This window comes from Leucopleurus acutus, assembly GCF_964270905.1.
Source record: "Leucopleurus acutus genome assembly, chromosome: 4".
Lineage (NCBI taxonomy): Eukaryota > Metazoa > Chordata > Mammalia > Artiodactyla > Delphinidae > Leucopleurus > Leucopleurus acutus.
Genome location: NC_139146.1, coordinates 126,937,328 through 126,958,083, shown reverse-complemented (window position 1 = coordinate 126,958,083; position 20,756 = coordinate 126,937,328). Strand labels below are relative to the sequence as shown.

At 50.8% G+C, this 20,756-nt stretch overlaps 1 protein-coding gene across 2 annotated transcripts in view; it reads right to left on the bottom strand.

Annotated features, from left to right (window-relative positions):
• Positions 1-259: 259 nt before the first annotated feature.
• The window catches only part of GATB (glutamyl-tRNA amidotransferase subunit B), a 75,645-nt gene continuing 55,148 nt past the window's right edge, over positions 260-20,756 (bottom strand). For both annotated transcript variants that reach the window (XM_082838673.1, XM_082838674.1), the window contains 4 exons: positions 15,968-16,101; positions 8,814-8,892; positions 2,182-2,316; positions 260-826 (listed from right to left, as the gene is read on the bottom strand). In XM_082838673.1, coding sequence (XP_082694799.1) covers positions 698-826; positions 2,182-2,316; positions 8,814-8,892; positions 15,968-16,101 — 477 coding nt within the window. In that variant the 3' untranslated portion in view covers positions 260-697. The remainder of the gene's footprint in view (positions 827-2,181; positions 2,317-8,813; positions 8,893-15,967; positions 16,102-20,756) is intronic.

The following is a 20,756-nucleotide window of genomic DNA, read 5'->3' as shown; positions in this document are numbered from 1 at the left end:
TTACAGCTTCTTTTTCGCCTTTTAAAACTTTTCGGTCTGAGGGTGGGGAGGGGGGTTTGTCCACTGCACAATCTTCGACGTGTAAGTTAATTTTTTATGTGATGTTTCAGTATAAATTTTATTCATTAAATTTATTTGAAAACTTCTGTTGTCTTTTTTTACCAAAAAAATAAATAAATCATTTATTCTCAGACCTCTGCCTTCTGGGATCCCTGGGCATTAAATGGGCAACATCACTTTTTTTTTTTTTTTTGGCAACATCACTTTTACTCAGTGGATGGGAGAATACATTCCTGGTACTAAGACTAATGAGAGCGCGGCAAACAAAATACTGCATCCAGATCACGGCCTCTCTTCATCATTGCTAATCCCCAGCACCTGGAACAACGCCCGGCCCTTAGCACGTGCTTAAAAATATTTGTTGAGGGACCTGCGGAATGAAACGTTTTCCTAGGGTGGTGACAGTATCTGAAACAGCATGTGGCACTGAGCTCGGCGTCACTGCGCACTAGGACGTGCTGTTTCTCACCACTGCTGCACCTCCCCCGGAAGCATGTGATGTCGATGAAGCAACGGCGCCAGGCCTGGTCTGCGTGGAGGTTGCACCTCAAGGCGCAGGTCAGGCGGGGCGTCTGGCTGGGGCCTAGGACGTCAGCGCACAGGCTCCAGCTGGCCGTGGCAGGGGGACCCGAACCCGTCACGACGACAGCTGCCTCTCCAGCACCTCCTTTATCACCGTCGGATCTGCTCGGCCGAGAGTCGCTCTTCGGACCAACCCGATCAGTTTGTTTAAGGCCCTGGGGTTTCCCTTCTTTACATCCGTGACCTTTAAAGACAAGTTATTTTAGAGGAGAAAATAGAGGCTCTCGCCTAAAAACCTTAAATCAACTTTACGTTTATGGAAACTTAAATTCAGTTTCTTTTTTCTGTATTATAGAATGAGAAAAGGAAAAAGGGGAGGCGGTGACCTTCGGAGGAGGTTTCTGGGCTCCTGGCAAAGGAGGTGTCTGCTACCTCGCCTCCTGATTCGAAGGGAGTGAGGAGGACTGGGACGCGTCACAGCTGAGAAGCCGGTGCACAGGACCCGGGTGCCGGATCGTGAAGCCCCCGACCCTCCGGGGGCTCAGCGGGCTCTCCTCCCCCGACTCCCTGCCAAGAAGCTCGTTCGCTAGAAGACAAAGCCACGAGATGGCAACGCTCCCCGAGCATCTGGGTGGGGGAGTGCCTGGCTGGCAGGCTGGAAGGGCCGGGGCAGGGGGCGCTGAGTGCCTGTCAAACAGCCACCGCGTCAGGGCCACCCGCCTGACCTCCCGCTTCTGATCGGCAACAGCGTCTGCGAGCATCTGCGCAGTGCTGCATTCTGAGTCTGAAACTAAAAGTGTGTCTTTATCAGTCACTCCAGATGAGGCTGGGAGATGGAGATTGCCGAGACCCTGCACAAGCTCATTTTCCTTATCGAGAGCTCTTTACAGAGCTGTTAGTGTCCCCGCAAGCTGATGGGCAGGTGGTGTCATTCTGAAAGGGATGCTAGCCATTTTGTTCCCCACTGAAAAATCTCTCTGGACAATATGATTAGACTTGGGGAGGGAGGGATGCGCCTCATTTTAGCTCTTCTATTGTGTTCTACGCTCAGAACACAGAATGACTTGATTTCCAGCTATGTTCCTGTCAAGGATTTTCTCCGCAATTTACAAATAATTTTCCCTTCTGCCTTTCTTCCCAGCTCTCAAAGGCACGGAACTGAAGTGTTTCCCTGTCTCTGCCCCTGTGCAGTGCTGCCTGCTGCTTCCTGATAGAGAGGTCCTCTTACAAAGCAGAGCTCGGCAACCTTGGGAGAGGGCCGCAGGCCTGGGAGGTCGAAACTTGCTAACACCCCCTTCAACCGAAACTCCATGAGATCAAGCTCCAGGGGGGGATTTTCCTTCTAGGAAAAGCTGTATTTTTCCAATAGTCACCTAATTTCATCTCTTGATTCTAGCTTAAAACTGACAAAAATAACTGGAGGATTATTGATGAAACCGGGCCAACCATTATTAGGAAGCACCGCTGGGCTGCAAGGGGGAGAAGCAGAGGGGCTCCTGGCTGAGTCCTCAGGCGGCCCTGGCCCTGGGCCTCTGCCGGCGACCCCCTGCCCACCTGCCGCTGCGCGTGAAGACCCCCTTCCCCCGAGGGGCTAAGTACCACTTGAGGATGTGCCTCCAGCGTGGAGCGGCAGAGCTGCTCTAGCGCCTCTGCATCCTGCATCAGTTCAAGCTGCTTTTCTGCAACGATCTGTGCTGGGGTCTTGCCCTTACTCCTCCACAGTTCCTGAAACACCTGCGGGCAGAGAGGGGCGGGGTCAGCTCTTCTGCCAGCTCCACTTGCTGGGGTGGAAGAGCAGTCAGTGGATTCCCAGCTGCATGCAGACACACCCGGGGCCTCCCCGCGCCGAGCTGTGCCCTCAGAACAGAGCCCGAGACCCTGCCGGTGGAGACGCTGGCGGAGACGGGTCGTCCCCACTCGCCGACTCCAAGGGCACAGCAGGGAGGGCGGGGAGTGTGAGAAGATGATCACTCACAGGGCCCCTGCTGACGGGAGTGCCACTGAATTAATTAATTGCGGTGACATGTTGGTGAAGGATGGGGCCACACGGGCTGCAAAAGGGAACCACTGCACTTAGAGGGGGTCATGAAAACTTGGCCTCTGCTGGGAAACGGGAGTTTTTTCAGGGAGGGGGCGAGAGAGGAGCCCATAATGAAGATACAGAATGGAAAATAACGAAAAACATAAATCACAATCCTTGGGGCCCAAGGCTTACCACATCCATCCCCACAGGTGGATGTGGCTCGGAACCTGGCTAGGATAATGAGCAGTTGACGGTGTGGGTATTTTTCTACTTAAAGAGATAACCAATTCCCAAACTTAATAAAGTTGGAAAAAAAGGAAGACATTTGTAAAGAAGGGGTGTCCCAGGGCAGTTTTCCACAGTGCCTGTTTCTCTAGTGTGAGCTGGAAGGGGAGGGGATCCCGTCAGCCTCCGTCTCAGCCAGCAGTCAGCACTGAGCACTTTCCAGCCAGAAGCCCCTCTGCCCAGAGCAGTGTGCCTTCAGCTTGGCTGTCGGGCGCCCACGGTGACTGTGGCCCAGAGGCGTCTGGGGCATCCTTCCGAAAGCGCACCTACAGGGCACACTCTGGCGATCACCACACAGCCCTGGCCGCGTACGCAGACCTGTCCCCGCTCTTAGAAAAATACTGAACATAAGTGCCTCCAACTCAATTCTTCAAATGTGTATTCAGCCGACAATGAGAAAGGCATTGAGGAGAAAGGGGCACACAGCGGGTAAGAACCTCCCCTGCTCTCAGCGGACGTACTGATGGCGTGCCCACAGCACAGGAACCGGAGAACAGACAATCTGTGATGCGGATAAGACTCAGCGTCTGGAGAGCTTCTCTGTCCCCTTTCCCTGATAGATTTACTTCTCTTGAATAAGACTTACAATTTTAAAACATTGCTCCTAATTATAAAATTTAATATGTGTTCACTGTAGAAAATAAGGAAGGAAATACAGAAAAGACAAAGAGAAATCTTACCCAATTCCCATCCCCTCAAGGTGACCAATGTTAGTATTCTAGTATTTTCCCTTCCATGGTTTTCTTTCTGTTTTGTAACATAATTGTGATCACAGCACATATACAATTTGTAACCTGCTTCTGTTTCACTGATTACAGAAGTACTTTCTTGTATTAACAAAAAAATCCAATATTCATCATGATTTACTTAAATGACCCCCTACTGGTAGATTCTGACCAGTGTTTATTTTGTTCATCTGCAGAGTCTCCTAAAAAAGTTTCTAGTTGAAAATGTCCAACATTCAGGAAGAGAGAATGGAGATCCCGAGAGAGATCAGATCCCTAGCTTATAACAGAAATCACCTGCAAGAGTGATTGATGAGAAGCTACACAGCAACTCTTTACAGGAAAGCCCGGCAGGTGTGGATGCTGCTGGCAGCCCAGGCCTGGGAGGAGCTGAACGCCTGGCGGTCACAGGCCCCTGCAGCCACTGTGGCTGAAAGTGCAGAGCTGACCTGAGCTGGCCGCCCAGGGGTCAGCCTTTGCCTGGCACCCAGTACACCTGGGACCCGACAGGCCCAAACACTGGTTGGATCTGCTTGGGCCAAAATAACAAGAATAAATGCAATTGAGGCAGTCAGGGACCAAGGCCAAACCACACCTTTCAGAAGGAAAAGCAGGACAATGCTGGGAGGATGCTTTTACATGCAGAGAGGCTGGCTGCTCCCTGAGAGAGTGGGGAGGGGTACCAAGGAGTGACCTAGGGAAGCACACCTCAGCAGCCTCCAGGAGCAAATGCCCGGTGGCTGCAGGGTTCTCCCACTCCCAGAGTTAGAACACATCAGCTTACTCACTTCCCAAGTTAGCACCCCTGGGCTGACACAGTGGATTCCAGAATCCAATCCTCTGCTTGTTCCTATTTAAGGCACAGATTGTGCCCTCCTGGCTGTAGCCCAGCAGGGCGGGAGCCACTATACAGGGCCCGGCCGCCTCCAGGCCAGACTCTGCGGCCTCCCCCGGCCTCCTGGCTGCAAACATCGTGGCTCTGTGCTTGCCAACCTCGTGCTGCAGCATAAATCCTCAGCTTTTGTCTGTGTTTAATCACCACCCTGGGAAGTGCTATCGAAGTGCAATTGTTTCTGGCCAGGAGTGCACCTCCCAGGCCTGCAGCTGCTCACCCAAGACAGACCACATCACAAGGGGGTCCTGGTGCAGGGCCGGTCATCTGGGTTAGTAACTGGCCACCGGGGTAGGGAGTGCTGCAAGCTGGGGACCCCCGATCACACCCCGACCACCGAAGCCAGCTCTGACGCATGGGGTGGAAACTCAGGCTTCAGTTCCTGGTGACTGAGCGCACACCCTCCTAACTACTACCCAACCATTTCTCTAGCTAAAGCTATTTTTAAAGAATCTGGAGGGAAGGACAAAAGGAGAGCACACAGGCTGCTGGCCTGTCCCTGCCTGTTTGGGGCTTCCAGGGTCAGAGGGTGGCGGAAAGACCTGTTCCAGGGAGAGGGCAGGGAGGGAGCGGTGACAGACAGAGAGGGGGCCCCTCTGGGCAAAGGCAAGTATCGTGAAAGGTCATTCTTCTAGAAAGGCACAGACGTCAATCTAGGCCCTTAAGAGAAGCAGGGCACAGGAAAATGTGCAAAGAACTGACGCACTAAAACGGAGAAAAAGACATCAAATCATTCGTAAGTTTTACTGCACGACGTAACATTTTCTATATTAAAAGGTTTTTGGTGATTTCTGTTTAAAGTAGACCCCAAAGTAGACAGGAGGAAATTGCTTAAATGGCACACTCGCATGTTAAAATTCGACTTCCATCTCTGTGGAATCCCTGTGCAGCCTGGTCCCACAGGAAGCACTAGAGGGACAATCCCTGGGAGACGGTGGACCGTCTGCACTTACTCCAGGCTCGCACAGAGGAGACACGTAGGCATCTGGGGTGATTCCCCCCGGGGCCTGGCTGGCCAGCAGTCTGGACGACGCCCGGGGCCTCCGAGTCCCCAGAGGCTCAGGACCTTGGCATGCTAGCCGCAGGGGTGTTGTGATTCTGCAGGTGGGAGTCTGGTGTGCCCTGTCCTTGGTGAGGGGAGGAGACGGGGGCTACTTCATTAGACAGAACCGGATCCTGTGAGAGGAGCCCGGGTGCTTTTGTCTACAGTTACCAGGAGTTTGCTCATGGTGATAATCTTTGAGTTTCTGTTTCTGAAAGACAGGGCTGCCTCACGGCAGCAACCTCTTAACTCCCCTGGGGCCCAGGGAGCTGAGGGGATGAGGTTTGTAAACCTCAGAAGCACTGTTGGGGCACCTGGGGGCAAGGTGCAGTGAAATGTGTCAGGGATGAAAATAATGGACAGTCATGGAAAGGAGAGCTGGATGGCAAGAGGTGGATTAATAATAAATTAGACGTAAAGTGGGAGAGTCTTTGGAGTTCAGAACGTTCTCAGGGCAGGATGACTCTTTCTGCGTATCTGTCATCCTTAGGAGTCATTTTCTCAGTCAACTTTCTTTCTCATCTCCTGGTTATTCAGTTACTAGTAGGACCTCTTCCAGTTCTGTCAGAGGAAACACCAGTAACCAATGGAACCAGAGTCGTTCTGCCTCACAGGGTTTCTAAAACCTAAGGCCTACTTGGATTCCTCTGTCAAATTCAGTAAAAAATAATTATAACACATTTATGTGTTACATTTTACAGTAGACTCTAAAAATAAAAAAGACGCTCAATGTAATTAGTCATCAGGGAAATGCAAATCAATCCACCACGAGCTACTACTTTACACCTACTAGGAGATGACTATAACCAAAAAGCAGGACAATTACAAGGGCTGGCGGGGATGTGGAGAAACTGGAACCGTCACACACTGCTGACGGGACTGTAAAATGGTGCAGCCCATTTGGAAAACAGTCCGGCAGGTCCTCAAAATGTTAAACATACAACTACCACATGACCCAGAGATTCCATTCCTATAGGTACAGCCCCAAGAAATTTGAAAACATATGCGCCAACAAAACCCTGTACATATATGTTCACAGCAGCATTATTCATAAGAGCCAAAAACAGGAAACAACACAAGTGTCCACTTACTGATGAATGGTAGACAAAATGCGGTTCTACCCACACGATGGGATACTCTTTAGCCATAAAAAGGCATGAAGTACTGACACAACATAGATGGACTTTGAAAACATGACACTAGGTGAAAGAAGCCAGACACAAAAGGCCACATATCGTATGAGTCCATTTATCTTAAATGTCCAGACGAGGCCAACCCATAGAGACAGACAGTAGATTAGCAGTTGCCTAGGGTAAAAGGGGTTAATGGGGCGAAACTGCTAATTGGATGCAGGGTTATGTTTTTGCGGTGATGAAAACATTCTGGAATTAGATAGTGGTGATGGTTATAACCTTGTGACTATACTAAAAACCAATGAACTGTAGGCTTCTTAAAAAATAAAACTGAAAAACAGTACACTAAAACCTCTAATTTTCAAAAGCCTTATTCTTCTAGCCTCCTGTCTGCCCAGCCCACAATCCACCCTGCTAACTGCATGTGTGCATAGGAAGCTGCCTGGGATGCTGCTCACCCAATATTTTTTTTTTGAATTTTTTGCCACGCCGTGCAGCATGTGGAATCTTAGTTCCCCGAGCAGGGGCTGAACCTGCACCCCCTGCAATGGAAGCGTGGAGTCTTAACCACTGGACGGCCAGGGAAGTCCCGTTCACCCAGTATTAATGGTAGTTATTTCAAGGTGGTAGAACTGGAAAATCTTTATATTTTTCAGCATTACGTAAGTTGTTACAATGAACAAATACCATTTTTTTCCCACCAGAAAATCAGTGATTTTTTAAAAAAACAGAACAAGGTAGAAAAATTAAAAAGCAAATCCCCTAAGGCAATGGTGTATAAGGGAGATGCCCTCATGGGACACACAATCAGACTTTTAGTTTGGTTCTGTGATTGCCTTACAGAAGCCAGGATTCATCCCACCTCCTTTAAACACGCTAGAAGCCAACAGAATCCAAAAATGTCTCTATCTCTACCTGAACCCAGCTGTCAGCATCCCCCGGCAGTTCTAGTTTCTCCCCTCTGAACCTAACATATTATCTGCACTAGGTTTTCTTTGCTGGGGCAGGAGGAGTAGGAAGGGGAAGGTTTTTTTCCTCTTTGGTTTGAAATGCAACAATTCATTTGCTCTTATGTGTATATACAGTTTCTTTCTGCCCTCCGGCCATCTAATCATTCTGCTACTGCTGAGCGCTCTCATAAACATTTGTATTCCTCTGACATCCAGGCAACCAAAACCCTTTCCTAAATGTGGCGCAGTCCCTATACTTGACAGCCTCACTTGGTGGTGGGTAAACAGAACCTTTATTAGGTCCTATCCCCAGTTTCACAGCACAGAGCTGGGTGTATGCTCCATGGTGCCTTGTAATTAGCCAAAAGCAGCCGCTTTTCCAAAGCCTCACTATGTAACCTGCCACTACTGAGGACATGTATAAATATTAAACGCCAAAGGCACCATTAAAATAACATTAAGTTACTGGCTGAAGAACTGACAGCTGTGATATCTCAAGTCGAGATCAGGCGGCCGCCTTGGTGTTCTTTATCTTTCTGGGTGCTTAGTTGTAAGAGTTTTCTGAGTTCCAGGGGGCTTGCGCCCACCTGAAGCTGTCAGGTGGGGCTGGAGATGAGGCGGAAGGCCGCCTTTGATGACGATGCTATTTGTCTGGGTTTTCACACACTGGGCCTGTGTGTTAAATTTGATCTACTAAGTGGGAGGCAGTCTGTCTGGCCTCACCCTTCTTGCTGGAAGACTGACTTTCAGGGGCAACCACGTGACAAGACAAACGAGCCCCTGGTACTGGGTGGGAGGCTGCAGAGGACGGGAGAGGGAGGACAAGGGCCAGGGAGCAGTGTTGGCCACACAGGGCACGGGGGAAGCGCACAGGCCGAGGCCCCCAGGAGCTTCAGGGCCCACCTTTCACATAAACAAATGTGTGGGAAACATTCCGGGCAAAGCCAAACAACTACGCCGTCTGGTTAGCGAAGATGAGAAGCAAATTACCTGCGCCATACATAGTACTGGCTTTATTTCATTTGCTAAATCAAATGTTTCTACCTCTCAGTATAAAAATAGCCCTTAGAAGCATTAAATACTTCAAAGATGAAATGCACTTAGTGATGGCATTTGAGTTTCACATAAAACATGTACGGGGCTGGCAGGGTGGTCGGGCCCTTTGGGAGGTGGGGACATACCTGTTTAGCTGCGGATGAAGAGATGGCTTTCCTGTCCAGCAGGTCAAGCAGCTCAGCCAGGGCAGAGGGTGTGACAGGACTAGCAGCCCCAAAAAGGAGAGAAGAAACATGTACATTTCACTCTGTCGGTGTATGCGTTTATGGTTATTTAAAATCAAAGCACGTGATTTTGTAGGTTTGAATAATTCAATCCACACCCAGGAACAGAAGTAACAGGCCAGTTAGGCTCTATGTTATTTAGTTATCTTGTACTTTAGGACAGAACACATTTTTGTGACCAGTGTTGTTTTTCTTTATTTTACTACCCAACAATAACCGCAGTTTGGCAGAAGTTGTAGTGACAGACAACTGCTCAGTTTAATTAGTCAAAAAAAGGAGGTGGCTGCAAAATTCATGAACCACGACGAGAAGAGAAAAAAACCAAAACCCAGTAATTAAATATTTTCGACTGAAAGATCAGCCTAAAAAGTACTTCAAACAAAACAGCTAACAAGGTCAGTTTTCGAGTGTTTTTGTGCAAATATAAATTCTTTTTAATCGTAAGAACTTGTCTTTTAGGGACGCAGTGACTACCAGCCATGTCGTCAGCCATCCTCATGGGCATCCACAAACTGCTCTCTCCCGCAGGCTCTCAACAGCTTCTCACAGAAGGGCCTGGAATTCATTATGCCTACACTTCTAGGAAGGGATTTATTTGCCAAGATCCCATGATATAAAAGGACGAGAGGCAACCAAAGGCGTAAAGTGTCATTAATTGACATTCTGGGGTGAGGGGGGCGGTGAGTGCCTAGGATTAGTGGAAAAGACTGAATTACAGACTATTTCTTTTAAAATACACAGTTTTGCTACTTTTAAACACATGCAGCAACTAGGCTAATGAAACGCTGTCTGTCTGAGGTCATGAGGGGACCAGTTTTAAATAGACTGGAACGACTTATAAATAGCATGTTAGTGTGTCTGTGTAAATGAAAGCTTCTGGAACGTTTAACACTACTTGAAAACACCTTCTGTTTAAGTCTCAGTTCCCATTACTCACTATTAATTTCTTTGTTAAGCTCTTAGATAGTAAAAAGGAAACTACCGCTTAGCCCCTACTCCAATTTCCCGGAATTCCAGGCCAAGCGAGTGCAAGTGCACCAGGTCTGACTCAGGTGCAGTGAAACCTCACAGGGCTGTTCACGTGAGGCAGCTGACACACAGAGGCAGCCCACTGTCCTGCAAGTGTCTGCTTATCCCGAAGTATGGATAAAAGATCATTCCAAGAGGATATTAGGTTTGCAGAGTGTCTGGACCACCCTGATTAAATCTCAGCAGGACGAGGGGCAGAGGGCTAGGAAATCAAGACACCCTTTCTCTAACTTCCCACCCTATTGACAAGTAATAAAGAATTCACGTTGTTTTAAAAATTCGGGTTTCCTGGATGTTCTACGATCCTAGTAAACATAAAGGCCAATTAGAGTGTAGACTGTGTGTAGAACCTGTAATAAGCACTGAGGTTGAACTAGATTTCTCAAGCCTGCAAACAAAAGGGTCCCCACTCCCACATGAGCTGATGATAAAGGGATGTGAAGACAGAGAAGGACAGAAATAGAGTACAGCATGACTAAAAATACTTTGCCTTTCATCCAATGACCTTCATTCACTATGAAATACCTCCACTGACTTGGGATTTCTCAATCGCCCTTTTGTACCCACTGTGCTCGACACATAGTAGGTCAGCAGTATCTGTGTCACAGACTCCTTCCCCCCAGCTGGGACACTGTGTCTACTAATTCCAGCTGTGCCAGGGCTCACCTCCAGTAAGACGAAGACAAAGATCAGAACCTGTCACCCTGGCCTTGAAAGGCCCCCCTCATCAGGTTAAATAAATAAATCGGCCGATTTGGAACAGAACAGCAGCAGAAGCACAACTGGCTGCTGTCAGATCACGCTGGTTTCTGGGCCATGGGTGTGTCTCCACTAAAGAAGAGCCCGACGTGGAAGGCTAGTCTCCCATCCCCAGCCCGGCGCATCTGCAGACGAGAGGAAATGGCATCTCTCAAGCCTTCCAACTTCACCCAATCCCCTAGAGCTCTTATGGGATCACGACTCTATCTCCAGCCTGGATTCTGGAAGCAGACACCCTGACACCTCCACAGCCACCCCCGTTCCCGTGAAATGTGCCGCCTGTCGCAACCCCTGAGCTCATTTTAGGCCCAAGCTCATGGGACACAAAGGCTCGCGGAGAAAGACAGGGAGACACGGACACCTAGGCGGCTGCTCAGCAATCCTTCTGTTCATCCCGCTAACGTCCCAGCGCCCCTGCCTGGCACTCCCACCCAAGCTGCTGTTCTAGAGCGTCTCCTTCCCATGCCCCTTCTCAGCACGGACCCTCACCTCCCGCGTCATAAGGTCACCCACTGATGGAAGGCTCAGAATTTTCTGGGGTGCCCGCCTCCTCCTCTTCCATCAGACAGCCCCCTGGACCCATGCTCTTGCCTGCATCACCTGCCACTGCCACGCATCCTACTCGGACGCCAGGTTCCTCCCTCCTGCGGCTTTAACCCCACACCTTCACGAGCGCTCAGATCTGCCCTGTCTTGACAGTCCTCCAAGTGGTCTTGCAGTCACTTGCTTCTGCCTGACCTTATTATTTTTTACCAATGAAGAGCATCAGTGGCTACTGTCTGCCCTTGTTGTTTGGATCCCAACCCTATCCCTCTGCAGATGCTGTTCTTTTAAAATCACCTCCCCTCACTAATTACCAAACATAATAGCTTCCCACCCTGCTGCACCCCCTGAGAAAACCCCTTCTCCCTGGGCCTCCAGTCTCTTTCCCCTCCTTGACTGCCCTCCTCCACCTCTTCCCGCTGGCGAGGAGTGGCCCAGGCTCCTGTCTCCCCACACATGTTCTAAGCCAGGGGTCGGCAAAGTTCTGGAAAGCGCCAGAGAGCAAATATTTAAGGCTCCATGGGACACACCTGGTCTCGGTCATGTAGTCGTCTTTGTTTTGGTTTCTAAATATACGAGGCAATAATCATCCTTAGCTCACAGGCTGTATACAAACAGGCCTGCGGCTGTGACCTCTAACAGGCTCCCACCTCCTACATCCCATTCTTGGACGCTGCCCCGCATATCACGCTGCCGGACTAATCCTCCTGTGAGCCTCAGCCCCTTCTCAGCTCAAAGGCCTTCCCTGGTTTCCTAGTGCCTCAGGAGCTGCTGCCCGCAGCTGACGCGCAAGTTCAGGCCCTCGGCTGGAGTGAACAACTGGACAGCTGCACCTGCCTGATACTACCAGGAAATATTTGGTCAGGGAATCAGTAACTTCCACTTTCCTAACTAAATCAAACCTGGTATGAATAGCTATGAGTTATTAACCAAAAAAGCAATATGCTCAAAATAATGAAAAAGCCAAGTTCAACAAGCACTTTTCTGGCCAGACCCTTTAAACACCAGTCTTCTGAGAGGTCTTTAAAGATGAACGCTCACTTGCAAAATCACTTCCTGCCAACGTGATCTCTGGAGTGTCCCTTGCCTGCTGTCATCATGAGACTACTGCTAGCTTTGCAGCTACTGCCCTTCTAGGCTTTGGAAATGTTAGCCCAGCTGCCGAGGTTGCTCACTGGTTAATGTTTGCTCCAAGGTGAGGCTGGTATATGCAGCCCAGGCAGTGGTTGTCTGAACTGTGTAGACTGTGAGAGCTGCTACACAGAGCTTGCTTCCTGTTCAGTTCCTGTTCTACATAAACTCTAGCACAGAACTGTTGCTTAGCTTCCTCCTTACTTGACTTTGGAACAACCAAGCACACTTTTATTTAGAGTTTGGTGCCCTTGGAGTTCTTTTTTCTTTTTTTGATAAAGTTATTCATTTTACTTATTTATTTTTGGCTGTGTTGGGTCTTAGTTGCTGCGCACGGGCTTTCTCTAGTTGCGGCGAGCAGGGGCTACTCTTTGTTGTGGTGCACGGGCTTCTCATTGCAGTGGCTTCTCTTGTTGCGGAGCACAGGCTCTAGGCACACGGGCTTCAGTAGTTGTGGCTCGTGGGCTCTAGAGCGCAGGCTCAGTAGTTGTGACGCACGGGCTTAGTTGCTCTGCGGCATGTGGGATCTTCCCGGACCTGGGCTCGAACCCGTGTCCCTTGCATTGGCAGGCGGATTCTTAACCACTGCGCTACCAGGTGAAGCCCCCCCTTGGAGCTCTTAAGACTCTAGTGCTTACGAATTGTTTGGCTAAATACCAGAGGCTCCAAGTTCCCTTGACAGTCTAATTTATCAATCTCAGCTCCTGAAGCTCCTAAAATGGTTGTTAGCAAACCCCTCATGTCACAGATCAACATATAGAGAAACTGGCCTGGAAGTCAGGGGGCCGGCTTCCGGTTTGAGCAGTTGTGCACCTTACCTCTAGGGGCCTGGATTTCCTCCTCTGCTAAATGAAAGAGCTGAACCAGAGGTAGCTCAGGTCTCTGCTGAGACTGAAATTCAGTGACTCTAGCAACCAGTCAGCAACATGGAAAATGCTTTTTAAAGCTAAGAGTTAGATCTCCTCCCAAAGCTCCAACCACTCCTTCCCGGAGCCTTTCAGGTGAACGTGGTCTCGTCCCTCTCTGCTTGCACCGCACTGTGCCTAGTTCTAAACAAGAAGCACTCCATTCTGCCTTGAGGTAAAAGCATTAGTGCACAAGTCCAGTCCTCCCCAGGACACAGAGCTTCTTAAGGGCCAGGCCAGCGTCCTGCTTGGCTCTCCACGAGCTCCGCACAGAGGATGCTCTACAGCCAGTGCTGGATTCACGGCTCAACTCCCGCGACTTTCCACACCTTCCATGTTCCGGCTCGACCCCAATCATATGGTCAACTGTACTTTTCTGCCATTTTCCACCCTCTGCTCCTCCCAGCTATGCTCCCCCTACTCCCCAAACCTGCTGCTTCTTCGCCATCCCCACGCCCTGGCTCCTTACAGATGTCGCCTGGCCCCTCCTTCACCAAGACCTCTCCAGAGCCATTCAGGCTCTGGTACAGCTATACCTCCTCCATCAACTCTGCCTGAATGGGCCCGGGCTTTTCAGTGTGAAGACTGAAGTTTCTGAGTAGAGAGGTCAAACCGGAGAGGACAAGAAGGAAAGAAACAGGCAACAGATGCCATGGGAGTTTGGGGATCGGGGGGGGGGGAAGGGGGGGACATCGTTTTGGTACCTCACATACCATCATGGAATAGAGAAGGAAATGGACACTAAGGGCCCACGGGCGCCGTGTGTTTTCCTCTCAAAAACCCTTGGAGGCAGGCACTATCACTGTCATTTACAGTGACGGCACTGAGGGTGACTCATCCAAGGTCACGGCTGTAAGAATTCATGTGAGGAGGTGAAACAGAGCCACATGGCCACACTGGTACCTGTGCAAACACACTGCAAGCAAGAGGCCGAACATGAAGCCAGCATCGCACAGGGGTAACTTCTCCAAACAGACGACTCTTTGGACTCACGTATCAGTCAGCACACGCCTGTCTCCCCGGCTCTGCTTCCCCATATGGCCGTGGGCGCTGCTGCAGCAACGACGCTCCCCAAGAACAGCTCGGCCTCCCGCGGGGCGCCACCTGCCTGTGTGTCCCTGATGAACACCCACATTTAAACCTGCTGCCCGTTCTCTCCTTCCTCACACTCTCCTTTTCTCTGGCTCCTGTGACACCCATGGTCCTGGTTCTGTCCCTCCTTCCCTGTCCATGCTCCTTGGGTAGTCCAGGGAGTCTCAGGCCCGGTCACACGGTATCCTCCCCACAGCTCTCACCTGCTCCAACGGCTTCCAGTACCATCTACACATTGCTGAGTCCACGACCCGCTTATACTGGGCCGTGCCCTGCCTTCCCCGAGATGCCACGCTCGGGCTCCCCTCGAGCCACGTGCACACGCTGCTCTCCACGCCTGGAGCATGTGCTGGACTTGGCCTGCTGGGCCCCATTCACCCTTCACTCAGCAGGGAGCTCAGCTCTTCTCTCCCCCTTCTCAGGGCACCCAACTCGCTGCTTTGTAAGGACCACGGGGACCGCATCTGCCTCGTGGACCGGCTTTCCCCACGCTCAGCACAGAACTTAGCATAGGGCAGAGTCTCAATTAACAGGTGCTGAGCTTTGAACAGGTGAGAACTCTCGGATTTACACTCCCAGATGCCTCCCAGCAGATGTAGGCCCATGTATCTGACTGCCTATCAGTCACCCCACGAGGGGGACATCTGTCCCACAGGCAACTCAAACCCTGCATGTCCAAAAGGAACATGGCATCCTCCCCACCTGTCCCTCTTCCTTTACCTCCCACCAGGTTGAAAGGCTCCACTCCATCTCGCCCCAAGCCCGCGTGAGGCAGGTGGAGTCATGTGGAGTTGAGAACACTGTCCGCACCTTGGTCCACCGCACTCGGGCCCAGGCACAGGGCGTTTCACACGGGCACTCCTGTAAGAGGTACCCAACTGGGCTTCCCACCTCGGCTCCATCTTCCATCCCATCCCCCCAGAGGGGACCTGGAGTGAGCGTGTGCTCTCAGGCCTTTGACAGCTGCCGACAAAGGCGTGTGAAGCCTCCCGGGTGGCCTTGCCCATCCCTGCAGCTCCCCTGCTCCCTCCCAAGCACCCTGGAGCTTCTGGGCCTCCTGAGCCCACCACGCCTCTTGTCTCTGAGTGTCGCACAATTGCATCTACGGTCCAGAATGCTCGGAACCCTCCCTCCACTTGGCAACTCCTCAGGGCTTGGTCTCTGAGGGAAACTCACTCTCCCTCCTGAGGGAAAGCTTGGTGGACGCCCCAGCCTCGGTGCAGGTCCCCTTCCTGTGCATTCATGGTGGCCTGAACACACCTGCGGTGTAACGGGATCGTACTGAGCCGACTGTCTGCTTTCTTACAGCCTGGATGCCCTGCAGGTAGGACACTCCTCATTTACCCATCTGTAGGTCCCCAGCCCAGCACAGTACAAAGGACAGCGTGGACGGTCAGAGATCGGAATAAATGAGCTTTCAGATGTGAAGGGGATGGCGGACAGCTTTAGACTCTGACATTCACAGGGGATGTCTGTGTCTCGTCAGGAGATCCTGAGGGGGAAGAAGGAGGGCAGAACACCAGCCCTGCCCTGTGTCAACTGCTTCTGGACACAGAGTTCACCAGAAAGGAAAATGCGCCCCCAGACCCCACTCACCTCTCACTGACGGCAAGGTTCTGTTGCTTTAAAAAGCCCAGAAAAGTGTTGAGGACCCAACTAGTCACTTTTTTTGGCTCTGCCCTAGTTTCTTTTATCACATTTTGGAAGAACTCCAGTAGGCCAACTTCATTCTGTAAAGAAAAAGAAAATGATATAAAGCCTCCAAAAAATGAAAGATCAGTATTCTGAAACTGTCACCCTCTGCATCCCTGAGACATCTACTGGTACTTCCCCAAACAAGGATGTCACCAGAAAATTCTGATCCCTTTCAGTAAACAGCAAGTATTCTACTACTTCTACTACTGTCACCATGCATTTATACAGCAGTCTGTCAAAGGAAGGAACATACTGCAGACAGCCTGGACTTTGTGGACCAGAGGACGATGAAACCTGACATCCCCTAAACTCATTCGCCCTCTCAGTGTCAGCCATGGGTACCCTACCCTACAACGTTTATCCCTGAGCAGCATGTCTAGCCTGAGTTTACCGTCCTGTCTCTTTCCAGGCCTGTCTTCTCCTGTAAGTCCTAGCGATGGCTAGAAAAACAAGGTAGGAAAAGCAGCAGACCAAGAAGGAACAAACAGAATATTCTACCTCTGAAAAATCAAACGTGGATTGTAACTGTACTCATCTTCACATCATCCCCAGAGCGGACAGAAGTGGTTTTCACATGTTTTCAAAATGAGTAAGAACACAGGCACGTGACCCACTTAGACCACGTGATGGGTGGAGGGTAGTGCCAGGCCTCTGAGCCTAGCGAGGCCCAGCTGATCCTGGCTCTCATTGCGCTCTGTGAAAACAATCACCTGGGTTGGCTCATCAAGGAGACGTGCTTGAAGAAGCCCCTACTCTTCCTCCCCCTCCGGACTGCCAACTCTGTGAGTCAGGGGCCGCGCTGCCCGTTCTCTCTGGGACTAGAGCTATGTCAGTGCTGGGTCACGGCAGCTGCCTGGTTAGCATCGACGGGTGAATCAACGTCTCCCATCGCCTTGTGTTTTCTTAAAAAAAATCACATGTGAATGCTCACCCTTTATCATACCATGTTCACCTTTAAATATTGGAATTGCCACAATTATGCCTAAGAGTAATCCCCAAGGCACTCATTGAATTATACAGTGCATTGCCTGCTCAGACGGATTTGGCAAAACCAAGAAATGTGGCTAAGCCCACCCCTTGTTTTTCAATGAAGAAAATAAAAACATGTTCCACCCACATCTGAGAGGCTGAAGTTTCCAAATGCATTTTAAATAGTAGGTTTCCCCTACCTGCTGAAATTCAAATCAAACCACACTCTCCTTAAAATATTCCTTTTTAACTTTATACTGCAGGTAAGGCTCTCACCCTCGCCCCTTTCAGAGAAACTTCATTAACCAAAAGAACATTCTGGAAAAATACGATACTGGGAAGAAGCGAGACACACTAACAAAAGTGCTCTCAATGTTTCGTTATTGTAGATGCTGTAATAAACACACAGGCACACAGCTGCTAAAATAGAAATTCCGTAAAAAAACGAAAACAAAAACAAACTACGTGCCCTTTATAACAGTTGCATTCTCTGGTGACAAGCCTACTGAATCATCCCATAATCATCTCCTGAATCTCTTTTCAAGCTGATGGTATTATTCTGCTCATGCTAAACCTGGGCAAAGGCCACCTCAGCAGCCAAAGCTTGACTACAGATAAAGGCAAATTCAGGCAGCATGAAGAGAAAGTTCTGTTTAACTTATGGAAAAGTATTCAAATTTCCACAATGGCACACAAACCACTGGAGAGGGAGAAAACCGGCTACCGGCCCAAATCACATAAGTGGGATTCCCTTTGTTCTAACCCAGAGAGGCTGGCCTGCTGGTGAAAAGAGCTGTCAGGAGGACTCTGCTTTGCCGAGGAAAGGTTTTCTAAATCCACCTAGAAATACTGAACTCACAGGCCTGGCTGAGTTGCTGGGACGTGATGAATATCTATTCCTCTACCCTTGGGTGGTTTTTTTGTTGGATGGATAACATGGCAAGTCAGATTTCTGTTTGTCTTCTCGTGTCAGTGCTGTGAGGCAGCCTCTCTGAGCTGGAGCTGTGCTTCACTGGGGGATATGTGGGTTCAGTACACAATCTGCAGTGGATGGGAAAGTCTGCGATCGTGACAGGGCGAGTTGTAGGCAGCAGGGCTGCAGGAGGCCGAGCTGTCCCCACCCGGAGAATGACAGATGGATGCAAAGTCACACATGGGCTGCCCGCTCGGGCTCTTTACATCAGAAGCCCGCTTACCAAGAAAAAAACACAGCATTCTAGGTAAGGCCTTCTTCGTTTTTCTGTGAGATTGGCAAATGCTTGGCCCAGATCTCAGGAGTCCCTGTGAACATGGCCGCGCAGCCATCTGGTTTTCTCGGGAAAACAATGGACCAGTTAATTCCCTTACATGAAAACCATATTATGAGCAATGCAGGGGAATTCCCAGGCAGTCCAGTGGTTAGGACTCTGCACTTTCACTGACAAGGGCACGGGTTCAATCCCTAGTGGAGGAACTAAGATCCCACAAGCCGCGTGGTGCAGCCAAAAAAAAAAAAAAGAGCAACACAGAAAGGCCACTGCATTAGGGAACCCTTAATGTCCTTCTCAGAGGCAACAAGCCAGCACTAATCTATCCCACATCAGACAGAGCTGAACCTTCAGCTGCACAGGGCGTCAAGTCTCCCGGCCGACTATGTCTCAAACTGTTCCTTCAAGAGATAGCCCGGGGCTTCCCTGGTGGCGCAGTGGTTGGGAGTCCACCTGCCGATGCAGGGGACACGGGTTTGTGCCCCGGTCCGGGAAGATCCCACATGCCGCGGAGTGGCTGGGCCTGTGAGCCATGGCCGCTGAGCCTGCGCATCCGGAGCCTGTGCTCCGCAACGGGAGAGGCCACAACAGTGAGAGGCCTGCGTACCGCAAAAAAAAAAAGAGAGATAGCCCAAGTGGCATGGACAATTGGTCCTGGCTTTTGTGTAACACCAGACACTCTTTACAGCTCTGCGACTAACTGGGAAGCATCCTTTTCACGTTTTAATCAAATTTCCCAAAGCATCCCATGACACCCAAAGCCAAAGCCAGGCCAGCCTCTTGGATGGAGACACGAACCCTCCACTGCCAGTGGGTCTGTCCGCTGGTCACTACTGGGGTGAGGCAAGGCAGAGGGGTCACCTTCCCTTCCCTGCTGCTCTGGGAAGGAACCTTACCCACACTTGCATCGGGCCCTAAAGCCAGGTGCCCCGCAGCCGACTTTTCCAGCCTACCTTCAGAGATGACCAAATGCCAGAAGACTATCTTGCTGCCAGAGGAGGAAGGCTGATTTCTCAACTGCCATTCCTGTCCTAAGTCACACACCCTGGGAATCTGATGATAGGCAGGATGAGGCTGGACTATATTTAGAAGGCGAATGAAACCCGATAGAGACAGCTGCCCGGTGGCAGACTCGGAGAAGAAAAAGGCCACAGAGCACACATTATGGGACAGCTGGTTATGTGGCAGGGAGTGACCCGTCAGCTACGGGGACCCTGGCTTTATTGCCTGAATACCTGCTACACAGGGATCAGCGGGCAGCCCTGCGGGGGGGAAGGGTGGGGACGGCACGTGGCTACTGCTGCTGCTAATGATGTTAATAGTAGTTTCAACAGCAACAATAATGGGTGCTTTCTCTACATTAACTCATCCAGTGCCAACGACGACTCTGTGGGCGAGGTACTAGTGGAATTCTCTTTTACAGGTGGGGATGCTCTGAGCACCGACTTGCTTGAGGTCCCACGGTGAGAAAACAGTACAGCTGGGACTCTGCAGCCTGTGCTCTCACCCTCTGGGTTCCGCTGCCGCTGATAAAGGACAGTCATATCCCCGCCTTCCTGGGGACTGAAACTGAGCACCCGCCAGGGCTGGGCACAACACGAGGCAACTTGCCCATCCAAAGAATGCACTTCCCCACCACTTGCATTATTTTGAGAGCTGCCAGCTGTTGAAAGGTTCTTAACATATTAAAAATGTAGCAAAGGCCCTCAGCAATTAGCTTAGAAATTAGGAGGAGAAAATGGTGAGTTCAGGTGCTGCCATTGTCAAGTTACACCTGGACCACGTGGTGCTCTCCGCCGCGGCTGACACACACCAGTTCCCAGGTCGGGGGGGTAGGGAGAGGAACGGTGGCACCCCCCATACAGGGCTTCCGGGGGGACAGGAGGGTGGCTGGAACACCCCCGGAGCCTCTCTCCTGCGTCCCTCCACACCCCTCCCCAGAGAAGTCAGGGAGCGCGCCTGCATGGGTGCTGCCTGATTCTGCAGCATCCCTGACGCTGCAAAACAAACCCTGTTGTCACTCACATAGTTTCGGCGTCAAGCACATGGTATTTCATCGCACTCTGGCTCCTCCGATGCGGGTGACTCATGCACGAGGTTATACCTAACTGGGCAGGTCGTGCTGTGGGGGGGAGTGGCTGACAGCTCGGGGGACCCCGTACCCGCAACTGAGTGACAACAGCTCCGCCTGGGCTGCACTCACAGGAGCCAGGAGGAGTCGCCCTAAGAAGGGAGGTACCCACAGGGGCCGCGCCATGGGAAGAGGGCCCGGCATCTGCAGGTCGACGGGAGCTCTGTGCTTCCACATCACTCCTGTGAGTCTAATCCTTCTTACAAGGTGAGAGAAAAAAAGAACTCGGACCCAACAACTTTGTGAAACACGGCCCTGAAGATAACATCACTGCTAGTGTTGGGGTGGAAATGGAAATTAGGTGATAGGAGGCCCCTACGAGGGATGGCCACGGGAGGAACTG